This window comes from Vidua chalybeata, chromosome 1 (assembly GCF_026979565.1).
Source record: "Vidua chalybeata isolate OUT-0048 chromosome 1, bVidCha1 merged haplotype, whole genome shotgun sequence".
Taxonomy (NCBI): Eukaryota; Metazoa; Chordata; class Aves; order Passeriformes; family Viduidae; genus Vidua; species Vidua chalybeata.
Window position 1 is genome coordinate 18158868 of NC_071530.1, and position 18354 is coordinate 18177221.

Sequence of the window (18354 nt, forward strand, 5' to 3'; positions counted from 1 at the left end):
TCCATAACATTTTTTAATTAGGGCACCAGAAAAGGAAAACAAGTATTTTTTTGCTTTTTTTTGAGTCCCAATTGGTTTTTCAACTCTAAATGACCTACGTGTTCAACTTCATTAGCAGAAGTGAAGAAAATATTCTGTCTGCACCTGAAAAACAAGTTTGTTACCCAAAGTTAGTTTTGCAGTTCAGCAAACTCAGGGTTTTTTAAGTACTTAAATGTTGGCAGCAAAATCAAATGTCAAAATAGGTTTATGTGCAGGAGGTTCAGTCATTAGGTTCATTTTTCATTTTGTCTTTTAAGGTTTTGAAGTTCAAATTTCATTTAACTTTTAAAGTACATTTTTGGATTAACTTTTCTTCACTTTGTGTAATAATCACATCTCAAACTGCAAGCAGTGCTCCCAACTTGAGGGGCTTTAGCTCATAGTCCAAACACTTTAGGCTAAGGAATTGCAGGAGGAAACGTTTCTCTGCTGCCTCCACTTCCCTGCAGCCTCACAGTGAGCAGATTTGGCAAGTCATCCAAATGAACAAAAATCCTTTTTTGGCAGGTTTAGTTTTGGCTCTAGCTCTGGTTTGTCACACAACTGACCACACACCCAGGCATGTCAGAATGGGAAAAATTTTGGTACAAAAGCAGAAAAAAATGGGGCAGATCTGAAGTGTTACTTTAGCAGTGATGGTGGCAACACTGACTTGTTTGTATGTTTTTCTGAGAACACCTGTGGCTCACTGAGCCTGTTTTCTTCTCAAAAGCTTTCTTGTAACTAGACAGAGGTGTTTCTTTTAGATTTCCTGTAAAGTGCCCCAGTATTAACTGCGCATTTTAGTCAAATTTGTACAAAATCATAAATGTTTCCATATATAATGGTAGGGCATCAAATACCTGAAATAAAAGCCTGAGTTTACAAGCTTGAAGTAGATAGTTTTAGTCCATCCTGGGTTTTGAATGTTACCTGGTGGATTAAAAGTGACAAGCAGGATCCTTAACTTGCTGCATGTGAACTTCCCTCTGACTCCTTATGGCTTGGAGGGCCAACACATCACACCTGACCCTGCAGCCCCTTCACTTTGCTGTTGTAGAAATCAGTGTCTGTGTTGTCATTAGTGCAGATTACTGTTATGTCTCATTTTACCGTGTATTTTACAAAGTATAGTAGCTTGTGGTCTCAGTCTTCTTGAGAAAAATGGCACAGGCTCCTACTGTGAGTTTCTCTTTTAAAAAAAAAGTATGTTTTTCAGATCTTTATATTTAAATGAAAACTAAGGGCAGTATTTCATTTTTAACACTTTTTTGGAAAATATTTCTTAGACTGAAAATGGGACAATGAGTATGTGTGCACAGAGGAACAGGGAGGGCATGAGGGTGCACATTCCAGATTGCCTGTGCTGGTGCAGTGATGCAAAGCAGCTGTGAGTTGAGTTAACTGGCCCTTGTGCTGTGCAGGCAGCCTGCTCCTGCCTCTGGTCTCAAAAATATTGCTTGGTTTAATACCATGTGGCTTCAGCTCTTCAAAAATGCAATGTTGTGCTCACTGTGGGTGCATTATTCAGAACTCTTCATTTTGCTGGTTTTTTGGTTTTTTTTTTAATTTGCATTGGAGAATTTGCTGTGTTCAGATTAGCATTAATGGTTGAAAATGCATGTTGGCAGATCAGGGCTTTTTTATTAAATTATTTGTGTGTATATGTAAAATATGTATATATGTATATGAAATTCTTGCTTAAGGGGTAAATTAAATCTTTAAATGTTTTTAATTTGGATTTTCACATATGGAAATAATCTTTCTCACACTGTTCATGAGCAATACATAACCTGATGTATGTATTGCATGTCACTGATGAGAGAGAGTTTCTGTGGGGTGGTTTTGCTCTCTGAGTCGTGGAAATGTGATTCCTGGGTTCAGGAGAGGAAATGAGTGGCAGCTGATCAAATACTGTCACCAACCACCTCATCATGGGAAATGCTTTTTGACTGGATTTGGCGCAGTGGTATCATGGCTAGGATAATAGAAGCTGCTGCAGAAAACTGTGTCATTACAGTTTAGTTTTGTCTTTACAGTTGAACCAATGTGGTGGTGGTGTTGTGCTTACTGAATGACAAAGTTTGGTAATTTCTGTTTGCTCTCCCTTCAGATGCACTGATGCATGTTCAGATTAACAGCACTAAAACCACTGGGGTTGCTTTTTATTTATGGGCTATAAAAAGTATAAATAGAAAGCGGATTTATGTCTTTGCCTATTGGACGTGTCCTATTGTCCCCCTAAGCTTATGGAAATCCTCTGATTTTTTCTGACCTGTAAACAGACGAAAAAGGTCACACAATTATATTATGTTGCTTTTAACAAATTGTTTTATTTCCTATCAAGGGATAAAGAAGATGCTTACCTTGAGTTGTATAATTATCTCAACTCCCGATTTAATTGAACTAGGAGGATGACAGGACTTGGGAGACAGTGAGCCCCTGGTGGCTCTGCTACACCCTCCCCTTACACCCCTCTTCTTCTGCAGGGCTGGGAAGGCTTTCTGTGGTTTTGAAATAATGTGCAATAATTTAAATACTTGCCCTTCAGCAAAATGAACGTTACACTTGTTATATCTGGGCAGTTAGTATCTCATAAGTAATGATAATGAATTAATGAAATTTTTTATGTAATATTACTGCCAAAATAAATTTAGATTCTGTGAGGAAAAAGGATATCCTGTGCAGTAGCAAATCCCAGCTCACTATAACCTTACCTGGATACGGGTCTTTCCCAAACACTGGAAGAGTGGCACATAAACTCATTGCTTCAGCAGCCAGAAGCTGCAGAGTATATATCCAAGCAAGTGTGTATTTTAATGTCTGTGAGAAGTGGAGATTAATGCAAGTTTAGAAACTATATACAGAAAAAGTCAGTGACCATGAGGTGGACAGGAAAGTGCTAAAACAACCTTTAAACAATCCCAGATGTCTGTTCTGAGCTTGCTATTCAGTTTGGGCTGTTTTTGGGTTTCCTTGGGATGTTAAGGCCTTTCATGTCCTCTTCCAGATGTCATGGTGTCTTGACCAGCAAGAGCTTCTGCTTTTGCTCTGAGAGCATTTTCATAAATGAAGCCCATACAGTGGCTTCATGCAGCAAAACTGTCTGGATCCTATTATGAAGGAGTGTTTGAGATAGCTTAAAAAAATCATTGGCAAGGATATCAGCAAAAGCCAGATTTAATATTAAGCGACAGCATGACAAAGTTCATTGGCAAGATTCACTCCAGTAGTTACAGGACAGTTAAGGGACAGCAAGGAAAAGCAACAGCAAAACCAAACAAAATCCAGGCAATCAAAACAGAAATGAACTGTGAACTGTCTAAGGATATCTCTGTTAAGGGCAGTGAGGGCGAGATAAAAAGGAACATGGCCTAAAACAGCATTGAACAGCACTCAACAGTACTTTACTTATACCTTTTACCTTAAACCAAATAATTTAATGAAGGAGCAACACTTAGTTTATACCTAACTTAACTTACACCTTAAACTTAATTTATGACTTAACCATGACATTTTAACAGAGGAATAACACTTAGTAGCATTTAACCTAACTTTATAATCTTGAAGTTATGCTTAGCAACTCAGCAAAAGAACAAACACTTAGCAGTATTTAAGTAAGGTTAAGTCATATGTCACCAGCTTACTTACAGGCCTATCTCGCTTCAATATCCAAGGTATTTAAACATCTAAGAAAGCAGCATTCCTCTCAGATTTGCTGTAGCATATGCACATGTGCATGTACACTGACATGAAGAGTCAGTGCAGGTAAGGCACCTGTGAAAGATTCCCCTTGGAGGTCAGTGAAAGACTGAATGCCCTGCATCTCCTGTTGGGTGAAGGGTTGAGCCTTCAGGAATGGAGGTTTGAGTCCAGGACTCGGTCAGCGATCCTCCATGCAAACCATGAGGGTTCTCTGGCTCTGAGAGACCCCAGTCAGAGGGAGGTCACTGGTCAGAGCCCACTGCAGCCCAGAAGAGCTCAAAGGACTCATTTTGGACCACTGTTTATAGGGTTGCAAGAGAGTGGGCTTTAGTCATATGTGTCATCCTGGCCACACTTTGGGTCAGCACTTTCTTTGAAAGTGTAAGAACAAGAACCATATGCCGTTCAGGCAGAAAAATTTTCAAAGGCTGTTCATAAGGGAAACAGGAGCTTGTTAGCCATTCCTGGGAGCAGATAGTCTTTCTGATAAGCTCAAGAGGAGCTTGAGCCCAGGTACTGTTTTCAAGGCTGAGACTTAATGAGCATTTGTCAGATTGCAGTGCAGCCTGAAAAGGGTATGGAGGGGAATGCACCACCACAAATCCTGATAAAACCTGGAAAGCGGATAACCCTCACAGGTGACTACAGACCTGTTAGCCCAACCTCAGGCACTGCACTACTTTGAAGTAAAAGACTATATGGTAAATGCAAGAGGAATACAGTGCAACAACCAAGATGCATCAGAGAGGTGAATGGAGGGGTTTCTCTAAACCGAGGAAATGCAATTCTTACCCATTGGATCTCTAGGACAGTATTTTGCATGGTGATTACATATTACTTCTGCTGAGGGATAGGAGATTTAGGTTGAGGCTAAAAAAGGTTCATTGGGCTGCAGGCTAAGATGTGCTGGCAGAGCAAGTTCTGTCCCTCGTGCTCCCCAATTATTCTGTTGGTCCATGTTACCGAGAGCAGCCGAGGCTGCACCATATTTCTGAGAGCACTGGTGGTGTGACCTTTGTGTACTCCCAGGGTTGCTCTTGGTCAGTTAACTAACTTTTAAAATTAGATTTATATAATGCAAATAGCATTGCTGCTGTTTGCAGAAAATTTGCCTCACAGCTCCAACCTTCACCTAATGCATAGTCAGAAATGGCCAGAAGGAATCATATTTTAATGTCGTCTTTTCACAAGTCAACAGTTTTCTAAATAATAACATATTTGTGAGATGGGAATATATGACAGCACATTAAACCCCCTTCACAATTGGTCTTCTTTGATACTGTTGCTACTTGTAATAATAATGTGAAATGCATTATCTTCATTATACCAGTTTAAAAATAGGCAAAAAATTGGCTTTTCTACATTTGTTATAACTTATGAAAAATAATGAGGCCCATCTGATGCCTTAAATTGTTGCTTCATGGCATTTGTTCTGCATACTTCCCAGGTTGTTTTTCCTAGGCAGGATGCTCTTAAAGCCTTTCTCTTCATTAAACAGACGAGTTTTATATGCAAAATGGTTCCTTAGGTTTCTTTTCCCATTATACTTTGCCTTTCTGGGTTGAAGAGAATTTTTTTCTATCGATTTTCATTTTTCAGTTATAGCATTCAGGTAAGGCTACAGCATCTCCTTGCTTGTTCAACTAGATACTGGAATTTTATGTTTAATTTCATTAACTAATTTTTCCTGTTCAGATATACTATACATGAAAAATATAATCTTAAAAGCTGTTATGAGATGAGCATGATTTAATAGACTCCTTTAGGTTTGTTTTCTGGTTGGTTGGCAAGTTTGGTTTTTCTCCAAACCTTAGTAACATGATTCATGGAATAGAAGTGTAATTTTATTTAATTGTGTTCTTTCCTTGTTGAATTCTTCTTCTAGAATCTACAATAAATAGATAATTTAGAGAATTAGCAGAACATCTGTGTGAGGTGTATATTTTACTTTGTATGTAGAATTGAACTTGTCTTCTTCAAACCTTTCCCTATGTCATAATAAATACCTGGTGCATCCTACTGTCTTCCTCTTTTCAGTCATTCTTTTATGAAGCTTTTAGGACAAAGCCAAGTGAGCTAAAAGTTTCTGTTGCCAGATAAGCATTTTGTTTTTTAATTAGAAAAATACAGACCAGATGGCTATCAGACCTTGTGACAAGTGTGTGTATTTTGAATCACTATTCCAAACAATAATTGAGGATGCTCATTGATATGAAAGATTGTCAAAGTGCATCAACCTTCCAGCACAAATTTAAGTTTCAAGGGGACAACTTGATATTTTTGCTCAAAAAAGAAATGTTTTTTATCAGATCTGTGGCAAGCTAAGAGCTTGCAAATTGTTGTCTGAGCTGTGTCCCTTGTCTTGTGGTCTTCTTAACAATTGCATTTGCAAACAAGGATGAGCTCATGTCTAAAGAGTGCCTCACAACTCATCCAAATACAAAGCGCTTGCAGTCCTTTACAATTTTCTTTTGGACTAAGATAGGACTTTATTTTTGTGTGCCCTTTGCTACTAGAAGTCTTTAGCTTGTCAAAAATCTCCACTACAAACAAGTAATATTTCTATTATTCTATTTTCCATTTCATTAATGGGCATTAATGTATTTGTACATATTATGGCATTTGACCTAGTTTTTAGGAGAATGGGGGATTATCATGACAGACACTATATCTGAGCTGCTTAATTTATTTTTGGCCTTTGATTATTTGGCACATTATGAAGTGTTAATTTTTGCACTCATTGAAACGTGTAAGGAGATTCATGGGAACTTTAACAAAATCTGCAGAAATGTGACTTAATGCTTGTCTGACAGTATACAGCAGCTGTTCTGGATATTCTAGACTGTGCAAATGTCCAAGAGACTTGAAAGACTTAAAAGCTTGCAATCAAAGTAGATGGGAAGGAAATGCAATTTAAGTGCTTTTGTTATAGGTTCTTTAAACCCTGTCATTCCAAACTCTCTGAAAAGGAGTGATAACCAACCTATAAAACCCTTAGTCTAGATTTTTGGACCCCGATACTCCAAATTTAAAAATGAACATGAATGCTTTTGGGAAACCATTTCTTTGCTCTGTTTTAGGACTGTGTTTAGACAACATCCTGTCCAGAGCTTTCTTGAGTATGTCACAATATCCTGTTTTCCACATGGATGCATGTACTGCAGACCTTCCCTGCCCAAACAGATCCTTTTCCTGTGGAAAACAGCAGCCAAAAAGTCTCATGAAAATATCTGGGGTCTGCTGTGAAATTTACTTTAGTCTGGTTTTTTTTTAATTCAAAGGCAGACCATAAGACTTCACAAAGGTCTTGCTACTCTTTTTGATAAAATGTAATAGCTGTTATTGAGATGTTAATTTCTTAGTATTGCTAAATATGATATATATTTAATACTCTTGCCGAGTATTTCAGATATTCTGTGGTTAGTACTTTAGGAAAAGTGTATGTTAAGGCAGTTTGGAATACTCTTGGTTCAGTTTGGCCTACTTTTCTAGTATTAAATTACTGTATTTTATTGAAAGCCAGAAATCTAATGATAGGCATCACCTGAACTGTAAAAAACACAAAGCTGCTCTGGTAATTGCTGGTAGATGTTTTGAGACATGTAAAATTTATATTCTTTTATATAGCTGCCTGTTACCTGGCAGGAAGGTGGTTTAAGTTTGTTTGATTTTGGTTTTTTTCTTTTTAATTTTTTAGGGTTTTTTTTCTGTTCATATACCTTAAATTGCAATGATTCTAAAGATTCAGAAAAAGTTAAATGCTTTGCCCTCTGTTTTTCTTAGTCATATAATTGTATTAATTTCAGGACTTGATTCTGAATCGGTAACTGGAAATTACTTATATAGAAGTCTTCTACATCCTTTAAAGTCTAACATCTTGCAAAATTAAAAAAAAAAAAAAAAACAAAAAAAGCCTGGATAGTTTTTATCTTGCAGGGTAGCGGGGGGGGGTATGGGAAAGAAAGACATGAATTTTTGTGTGATTGAAATTATGAAAACCTCATTTAAAACATATTAAGAAGTATTTTGCTGAACTGATTTATTTCTCTGCAGCAGAACTTAACTTAACCTTTTATTTCTCTTGCAAGAATGGGTTTGAGTGTAATTTAAACTGTCAAATGACATTTATCAAATGATGGTTTTGCCCTGTAACAGGCAAATGTCTTCCACAAAATTGATTAGCTGCTGACCTCATCCACCCTTTTCAGACCCTTCAAGGTAGATTTCAAAGCGTTGTAAAATAATCACTTCACTTTCAGTTTATACTTCAGCACAAGGCGTTTACTGTCCTGGTAGCAATACCACAGAGTGTTCCACATCTGGGAAGGAGAGGATGTAAATGCCTGCCTATAGCCTTGCCTGTCACCACTCGGCCTAGTTCTTTAACTTAAACCTCTACTCCTTACAAAATAGGAGCAGCTTTAGAAAGGGCTTTTTAAGGACAATAGAATGAATAAGTTGAAGAAACTTTTATCTTGTAGGCGCCTGCTCTAGTGATCAGGAAAATGCTCTGTTTGGTAAGACTTGCAGGGTGTTCAATAGTATCAACCAGGTGCTGGAAGAATGAGAAATAATAGTCCCCTAAATGTGAAATTTTATACTCCAAAGAGTTTCCTCTGTTGTGTTCTTGTTCTGCAGCCCTGTTCTGTAAGATCAATCCACAAGAAGCCCATATGCTTGCTTTCATAAGCATTAACCTGCCAGTAAATGAATTAACTGTGCCATTGAGGAAGTCTGTGCCTGTTCAAAATGGTGGCTTTGTGTCTGAACCAAAAATATGGTTTGATATTTCTGTACAAGTTTCTTTGCCAAAGGAGAAGCTGTGATGCAGAAAGTAAAACCCTGAACATAAAAATCTCAGAACTGCTGGTGGTGTTAAAAGTTCAGTTCTAGTTTTACATCCCAATAATTTCTTTAAGTCTTTCTACCACTCCCACTTCTTCCAAAATCAGTCTTTAAAAATACACAAATTTGTGAAAAATGCACTTGACTTGCTCCTAGAGTAACAAACCAGTTGTAGCTTGTTTGTCTCAACAGATCAGACTGCTGTGAATTAGCTTTCAGTACAGAGAGAGCTGGGAGATAAACAGCTGAAAAGAAGTAGCACTTCCACAAGTCCGGCCACATCCAGCATCAGGAGCAGCAGGGATTTTCCTGTGTGTGAAACTGCCAAGATCTGTAACCACAATTCAGATGTTTCATCAGGCTGTTTGGTGTGAAAGCACTTCATCCCTGCATAGTTGCAGTGAGTCTGGTGGGCTGATATGTTAAAATAAAAAGAAACAGTGTCTATGCTGTATACTAAACCTGCAACATTAAATTAAAAAAGAAAAAAAAAATGGAGTATGAAGGTTTTAAATAGGAAGAGAGTTTCAGAAGAAATCAGGCATTGCTAAGTAGTCTGGGTGTGATTTGTGGTCTTCTTGGGATTAAATTTTGGATATTGTGCATGGCTTTATTGGGTTTTTTATGGGGTTTTTTTTGGTTGGTTGATTGCTTGATTTGGGTTTTTAAATGAGTAATATCAGCTGTAATATGTTATACAGGTTTCTTGCTGTAGCATAGTAGCAATAGGCATGAGCTTGTATCTACTGGAAAACAGGATTATTGTTCTGACTCTTCTAGCTAAACATGCAATATATGCTGTAAATTGCCTTATTATATGCAGTTTAAATATCTCATTGTCTACTTTGCATACAAGCAATTTATTGCTGCTTATGTTCTGACAGAATGAAAACTAATGCTTAATTATGCATTGCCCTAGTAATGTGGTGTTTAGGGTGAATGTATCTGAATTAAATAAGGGCTATTAATAATGCCTAACAATTTATGATCTAGTCATTGCTTGATTTCAAATCATATAAATTAGAGAAGCTTATTTGAAATGTCACCAGTGTAAGATGGCTTTGTGGGAACACCTCTCTGTGTGCTAATTTCAAAATCATTACCAGCTGAGTCTTACTATTTATTCAGTGTCCAGTAGGCTTTTATTATTCCCTTATTTGCAGTTTAATTACAACCTCTGTTATCCTGACAGTGTGAATTCAATGCTAAACCTACAGGAGCAAAATGAGTTGCAATCAGTCGTTTTTTGCCTGAAAACTTCTTTTTGCTTTGGCCCTCTCTCACCTCCCATGGCCAAGCCACCACTCTGAGCCACGATTTTTTGTATGCATGTTTGAAGGGGCAATGCCTGTCTAAGGCTTTTAACATTCTTTTGTCCTAAAGCTTGTAAGTTGTAGGGAGATGTTTCCAAGTCTCATAACCACCTGTGTTTATACTAATATCACAAAAGATACTGAATTAATTACATAAAGGGGGGTTTCTGGGTCTCTTGTTAATATGTGTGCATGAATTTACAAATGTTATTAACACACATGAAGTATTTATACATAATATACATGGTTACTGTGCAACTAAAGTTTTAGTCATTCATATTTAAAGCAATACATTCTCTAAGGCTATTTTATTGGATTTGAATTCCTCAAAGATACAGCAGGCATTGTTCATTTCAAAAAAGACAAACTGCAGCAAAATTTTGCGTTGGCAACAATAATTCAAGGCAATTAAAGGATGTAGGTTGCAGGACTAAAAGAATTTTCCTTTTCAATATGATGCATATGTATTTATTATAGAGATGCTGTACATGTGGTTTCTCTGAAGTAATTGCAGTTAAATGAATGTTCGATCCTGAACACTCAGTCCTCTGACCAGTGAGCTCTTTTTGCTTCATTTTTGCTTTGCAATTATCTCTTGTTTATCTCAATTTCTTGGGAAATTGTTTCTTGATTATGATTTTATTACATTCAAAAGCACTCCTTAGAGGAAAATGGTTATTTCTTATGTAATTATTACAGCTATTGTAACAGTTCCTATTGTAATTTAGAATACTGAACTTTTATCTTCACATGCACATCTCATTTGCTATTGCTAAGGGAGCTAACTGTATTTAATGGGTAACATGAAGAGATGGACATAATACTTGTCAAAGGTATTGTATGCATCTTAACACATTTTCTGTTGTGCTTAACTTTCACACACAGAGAAAGACGCAAAATACTCATTTGAGGTAAGTTGGAAGACTCAATGTTTTCTTTGCAATGTTTTCTTTGCATTTTGTATTTAGTGTCTTTCAGATGTGACTGTTTCTTCACACAGTGATGGTGAAGCAGACAATTGATCCCTGTGACCTTTCCCTTTTCTTTTAGCTTTTCAAGAGCTGTTTGGGGGGGGTTGTTTTGGATATCGTTCTTCTCCCCCCCCCCCCCCCATGTGGTTCCAGTTTCCACGAAGATCTAATGACATGGGTGTTCCATTCCCTTTTGTGCACATTTTCCAGTCTGGCCTCATCAAATCTATCCAAAAATGTCCTATTGCAGAGACAACCAGACCGTATACTTGAAAGGTTTAAATTAATTAATGGTCTGTGCTGCTGGGATATGCCGTTACTCAGCTGGTGTGCTTTACCAAAGGTCACTTCTACTGTATGTTCATTACCTGCTTTATCTTCCTACACTGCTGGAGAGGAATTCCCAAAAATATTAGAGAAATTACTTTTACTTACCTTAGATTTGGATGAATCTTTAAAAAAGGCAACCAACCAAAAACACCAACCAAAAAAAAAAAAGAAAAAAAAAAACCCAAACCAAAACAAAAAGCACCCTGAAAAATTCATCCCTCCAGAAAAAAACTAAACCATCAAACCTTCTGACTGAGGAATGGGGAGAGTGTACATTCATATCTTGCAGGGAATTCTTAGGAGAATTATTTCAGATTTTTTTTTCTTAAAATCAAAGAATCCCCAAAGTATGCACATGAAGACTTTTTCATTCCACTGTGTAGGTGATGCTTGTATGGCCTACAGACACAAATAAAAGTATGCCATTACATAGCACAAATATAAATATCCACAGCATGAAAGCTAATCTATAGATGTATGCAGAGAAATTTCATATCAGCAAATTAAGAAAAGCAAGTACACATAAAAATTTGATCAATGCAGTTTCGATAATCTAAAATGCAATCTTGGAAGCAAACTTTGTCGTAGGTAGTTGAAGATGTTTGAGTTCAGCATTTATTACCGTATTCAGCAGAAGGTGTTCTTGGGATCGTTTTTTGTCTGTAATGTATATGCATGTACATTTCTGCTACTCTTCGTTCAAGTGTGAAATTTGTTGTGTGATCTGGCAATCTGAAAGAGATGGTAGTTCTGTAAAACAAATTTAGAATTTCATATCTCTGTGTAATATATCTACATGTTCCTAGTTTTATTTGTAGAGCATCTAGACTGGTTCTGCAGACTCATAGCTGCCTTGTGACTTCAGGGTGAGATTGATGTACAGAGGTATCAACTTCAGTAAAGAGCGTGTATGTTGGATGTAGTGATTTTTCAGTCGGCATTTTGTTATTTTATGTTGTATTTAATGAGGTGTCATCATGATTTATTAGTCTTGTACAGCTGTGTTTTCAAAAATCTTCTGGAATTTCTTTTGTCTCTCCCTTTGGAGAGTGTTAAGACAAATGTTCTCCCTACAACACCAAGGAGTGGAGCACTTTGAGGTCATCCCTGACATCTTTCTCTTTCCTTTCTCTGCTCTGCTTAGAGCTGCCATGCTTCTATCAAGAACTTTTCAGGTCTTTCCACAGAAGCATTCTTTGCAGTTTTCATGTGGGTTGTATGATCTGAATGACAAAAATGAGACATAGCAGGGAACATTACTGGGGCTTTAAAGTATTGAAAGGTAAGGAGACCGCCTGACCTTCCTGCCAGAAGGAAGGTTTCTTTCTTCTGCTTAAGAACTAGAAGAGTCTTCACTCTTCTCCTATTTTGTTTAACTTCAGTTCTTCTAAAGGTCATGCCTGCAGGGAGTGCATTTTTTTCCCTCCAGTATTTTTAACCTATAGCTGCTTCAGTGAAGGTCTCTCCAAAAGCCTCTCTTAAGCAGGGTAGCATTTACAGGCAAATAACATCTTCCTAATTGGAAAACACCGGTGGATAAGCAGTGCTAGGGAGCAGAGGAGCACACCTATGTTGCTACATCCAGCCCCAGTGTACATTCCCATTTTTATAGAGTGGGGCTTCCCTCTAAACCCTGTAGAAAACTGCTGAGAAAAAAATGTGCTCTGTATGAGCAAAAAGATTTGACTGGGTAAATTAAGATGCATAACCAGGGTGTAGAGTGCCATAAAAACATGGATAAAACGTATGTCATGAGTATTTGGTGACTGTTGTTGTAATGGGTATCTCATTCCTGGTTTGAAAGGACCATTGCAAGCTTAATAATTCTCTGTCTTGTATTTATCATGTTCTAGTTAAACTTAAGTAAGGGTAGATTAATACATGCACTACTAAGAACATGCCTCCAAACTAGGTCATGGTAAAGTTGTCTACATTTTATAATAGAGATGTGGTCAGAAGTAAATTACAAATATAAGTGGAAAAATCCTAATCTGGAGAATACTGACAATGTTAATTTCAAAGCTAGAAAGAGTAGATGGTCCACATAAATGTAAGAAAATAAGGAAAACCTTAGGACTTATATGCACCTCTATTTCTAAGCAAAAATGTATCTGTTTAAATGGCTTGTCCAATGTGAATAATCAAAGAAATCAAAAATCTATCTAAATTGTTTGTGCAATGTGAACAATCAAAGAAATGCCTGAATACTGTGACTTATAAAAACTCATCTGAGTTTTGCACTACTGTAAGAAACAAACTTTTGCTTATTGAACTGAAAATATGTACAATCACGTGCATGCAGAATTTTACTTTGTTTTCTACAAACAGTTCAAGACACAGGCATATAAGATTTCTTCATAAGCTGCAGGGATAAATAGTCATTGGAAATAAAGAAGTTGAATTATCTTTGGAAAGCCTAGCTTGACTGACAAAACAAGAACAATGTGTTGGCATAGGAGAGTATTTTGCTGGCATTGTCATTGACCTTCCATAAAAAGTACACTCCAGGTGTGCTTTAAAGCACTTTCTTATTTCTGAAACAAGTCTAAATATGGAACACTGTTTCTTCTCTTCCAAAGTGTCACTCTTGAGATTGTGTTTGATCTGGAAAGAATAACACTGCTTTTACATTCTTCCATTACCTGCTTTCAATCCTGGTATATATAGACAGGAAATAGTAGACTTTCAGAATTAAGACATATATGTAGCATCTTTGCAGAGACAGCAACTAAATATATTCTGTTTTCTCTAGATCAATGAACTGAGCCATGTTCAAATCCCTGTTATGTTGATGCCAGATGATTTCAAAGCCTACTCAAAGATAAAGGTGGATAATCACCTTTTCAACAAGTAAGTACAAGTAACAGTTTTGTGTAGAAGTGGATAGTGGTAGTGGTATTTTTATGAAGTACTATGAACTCTGTTATTTTTCAGTGCATGGAACTGAAGTTTTGATGATTAAGTTAATCCTGAGATAAACATAACCGTCTGTGCTGTTCTAAAAAGCAACAGCAAAGGCTGCTGGGTAGAATTTTTTCCACCATATGGTTTGTTATTGCCTTATGAGTATATTAGTTACTGAAGGTGATCTTTTCTTGGTGTGATTATTTATTTATAAGCATTTATTTATGTCTTTCTCAAAATATAACTTCATGTGCTCTTTATTAAGTGTTGTATTTGAATATGAATGAGAATCTAAAACCTATATCAAATGTAAATAATGTTCAGCTTTTTATTTTCCATAATACAAAATCATACCCATCATATAGGAGCTTCAAAAGCAGTATGGTAATTTAATGTAATATCTATTGTCTCTTAAAAATAAAATGCCTCATGTGCAGTATGTACAGACATACAAAACTATTAATATTGGTTTGTGTATAACCTGAATTTTATTCAAGAATATATATGGAAAAGAAATTCTGCTACTTTGGGTCTTCAGCTCTGTTACAAATGTAAAAATAACTCTTCTGTTGTATAAGTCTAAAATGAACACAGGGATATTTAAACTAGTTCTGTATTGAATTAGTCAAATTTTCTTGAAATTTTGGCACTTATTACTTTTTGATGTTACAGATGGTATAGTAATTCTTGTATACTGTAATCTAGGATTTCACCTTTGAAGTACATTTAGGGCAGTGGGAAAGCATTCTTTTCTTCTTTTGAGTCCATGTTTCAGAACTGTCAAAATACAGGTTGTGTTCATTTCATCATTGTTGTAGTTCCTTAGTTACAACATAATGATATTATAGTAAGCTAATAAACATTAATTAAACGTTGTGAAGAAAAACAAGATAACCCAATCTCAGTGAAAAAAAGAAAGCATTAGAAGAGAAACTGTAAGAGAATTGTTACTCTGAGCTTTCTAAGAACACCTTTGAGACAAAATTCTCAAGTTACTTATTATATATGCACAGTAATGAAGCTGAATTGGTTTTATCTTCTTTCAGAGAAAACATGCCAAGTCATTTCAAATTTAAAGAATATTGTCCAATGGTTTTCCGCAATCTAAGAGAGAGATTTGGAATTGATGATCAAGACTTTCAGGTAAGTTCACTTTGAGAAAGCCTAGACTGGCAAAATGCACATTTCTGTTTAACCTTTTGGCCTGCCCCAGCTTTCTTCTGGTTCCTGCCCTTCTGCCATCTTTAGTCCTCTGTGTTTCTCATTAGGGTGCCTCCATGTAAGTCACACCTACTGAAGCTGCAGGCCAATACCTCTTGCAATGAGGAAAAATAACGTCTGGACACCTCTGGCAAGAGATTCTGTATTCAGCTGAGTCGCTTAGATAACAGTTGCTTCAGTGTTCTGTCTCTAGGAGATGTGGTTTCTGAAATGACCACAGCCTTTTTTTTTTTTTTTTTTTTTTTCCCCTCATGCTTTTTTTTGGTTACAAGAGAGTGACCTATGGCCCGCCAGCTTCATCCTGCTTCATCATGTCTCATTTTCCTGTTGTTACGAGGATCTGGAAACAAATTGCTTGTGTAAAGTAGATACAGCAAACCAAGAAATTGCTCTAGATTTGGCAGGGTTGTTCCATGCAGTCAGAGTTTCTTTCTGCCTTTGCAAAATAAAGTCCCTGAACTCTGCCTCAACCTGATTTGCCAGTTCTCACTGACAGTTCCCTTTTCCATTAACAGTTCCTAATGCACAGCATTTCAGTCACAGAGATAATTCCTTCTGCAGTCACACTGCAAGATGTCCTGTCCTAAAGAATGCTTGCTGTATAACCCATTAATGCTTTCTCTCATACTTTTTTTTGCTTTTTTAAACTATTTCGATGTGAGCTGCAGTTACATTTATAATGTCACTAAAATATATTAAGAGAAGTTTTAAGAAATGGTTTTAAGTAGCTAAACAAATGATGCAAAATGCATTTGTACAATAACACTCTCATTCTTGCCAATGGAGCAAGCTGAATGTTGCAGCCAAACTCTATATCTGAGTCCTTCAACAATCCTTTTTACCAATTTGCCCCTTTTCAGGATCAAACAATGTATTAGAAATGTGCAGGGGTGTAGACAGAGATTAGGTTATGAATCTCAGTATACAGCCACTGTAACCTTGCTAAGACACTTTGCCAGTCAGTGGAGAAGAGGATTGTTGGTTATTTTGGAGTTGTCATGATCGTGTTCCATGATTTTTCATTATCCTAGTTATGAAGAGCTGTTTAAAAGGAAATTCATCGAGACTGAGGCCAGCAGATTAAATAGATGTATCAGATTGCATTCCTGGTTCAGTTCTGCTATTGGACCAAGGAGGATCCTATTGCTTGAGAAGTTACTTGATCCCTTTATATGAAGATTTCATTTTTCTTGACAAAGAAGGAAGATGTGTGATTGCTTTTAAAATGTGATGTCAATTCATGCTTGCTATCTTTAGAACATGGGATTCTGACATTACTAGACAGTGGAAGGTAGAGTTCAGTAAATGTTAGATGACTTAAGATGCTATAGTGAGTTAAAACTGGCAAATTTGGCATAATCAAAAATGCTGCATTCCACAGCACTGAAATGTTTTCATCTGCACTGCTGTTCTGCAAGAGAAATTCCTGTTGTAACTATGTTATACTGCTGTTTGGATTTATTCATGATAACAATGATAAAATGGCATTAAGTAACTGTCACTGGATAAATGGTCTGTATTTTCAGATTAAAACCAAAAATACTTCTTTGTAGCTATGTGTTTTGGTAATGTGACCAATCAACAATCCAAAATAAAAACATGTAACTACATCCTAGTTTTTAATGCAACAAAATTATGTATTATAAAAAGAATCTCATGTTTTTTAGTATTTTAAGCATATGTAGTGAAAACCAGAAGATAGTTTATATTAATTTTAACCTAAGGGAAGAAAATGTCTGCCTTCACTATTGCTTTTTTCCTCTGCCCAAGCAATTTATCACTTTGAATTCTTTTTCTACTGGACTAATCTGATTAAAAAGAAAATAAATTAAATGCTCAAAGTATTAATGTATTTTGAACTCACTTTCAAAATTAAATTATTTTTACAGAACTAACCATAAAGAAAATTTGTCTCCTCACATGTAAGATAGGGATTATCCCTATTAAAATTAGAAGTTTTCATTTTAATGTTGCAGTCTCTGTGATTTAAAAAGGGAATCTAATAAATATACCTTTTTTCAGATAACCTTTATCTTCAAGGAAATTATTCCAGTTATTATTGGTTAAAATGATTGTCTTATTCTCAGAATCAAACCTGAAATTGAAAAATTATTTGCAGTGTAGAAGTAAGGGAAAGCTTATGGAAGAAATATCAAGTTACGTTCTCTAATAGTTTTTCTTATATAGTGATTTTCAGGAAAGGAGTCCTAGTCAACTGTGAACAATGTCATTCCCATTATTGAGCCAGAAAGGATCAGTTTAGAGAAATAAACCAATTACCTTGTTCATTAGTCAGATACATCAGTCGCAGTCTCAAAGAACATTTGTTTTAAATGCCTTTGTTTTCAAGAATGTTCTGCTGATATCCTTGATAAGTTGTTCCAGAGGGCAAATAGTCTTTCCTTATGAGTAAGCACTAAAAAAACAAAACCTACCTCATGAAAAAAATTGGTAGTGTATGCTCTGAGTAGTGGGCTGTACTAATTTTAATTCTTTACATTGTGTTTCTCATTTTGTAGTAATTTTGTGGACTGCTTAACACATAGACTTACTTCACATGTGGGATACTTAATATGTGGAACTGGTCTTACAGAGATCTCCTTATGTTTCTGAAGAGAGATTTAAGTCTCACAAAGTACATGGCTTTTTCCTACAAGTAGTCTTTACTTAGGAGTCAGAGGAATTCTTTAAATTGTGTATGGTTCATGCCTTACAGGAAGCCATTTCTAGTAATGGCAATTACAGTTCCTGGAATGATCTCCCTTCCTTCACATGACTCAAACCAACTCTCTTTTTAGAGATGTTTTTGGTAATCTGTCCTGCCTCTGTCTATATTTTGTAGCTAGTTGGTCATCTCTAAGAAACATGCAGTACTGAACTGGGATTGAAGCTTTGTGGAGATGCAGTTGCTAATACAGTGTGGACTTCCTTGTGCTTCATGCTTTATAATGGACAGCAGTGTAGAAAATATAGTATGAAGTTAGTGAAAGCTTGAGTTTCATTCAAAGATTGCCTATACAAACTTGTTACAATAAATGAAATCC

The 18354-nt window shown here is 36.3% G+C and overlaps 1 protein-coding gene across 3 annotated transcripts in view; it reads left to right on the plus strand.

The window, feature by feature from the left end:
• PIP4K2A (phosphatidylinositol-5-phosphate 4-kinase type 2 alpha) overlaps positions 1-18354 on the plus strand; it is a 108039-nt gene that overhangs the window by 43185 nt on the left and 46500 nt on the right. For 2 of the 3 annotated variants that reach the window (XM_053950854.1, XM_053950840.1), the window contains exons 2-3: positions 13938-14035; positions 15136-15232. In XM_053950854.1, the coding sequence (XP_053806829.1) occupies positions 13938-14035; positions 15136-15232 (195 nt within the window). Of the gene's footprint in view, positions 1-8886; positions 8972-13937; positions 14036-15135; positions 15233-18354 lie in introns of those variants that run through there. The other variant, XM_053950847.1, reaches the window with a different exon arrangement.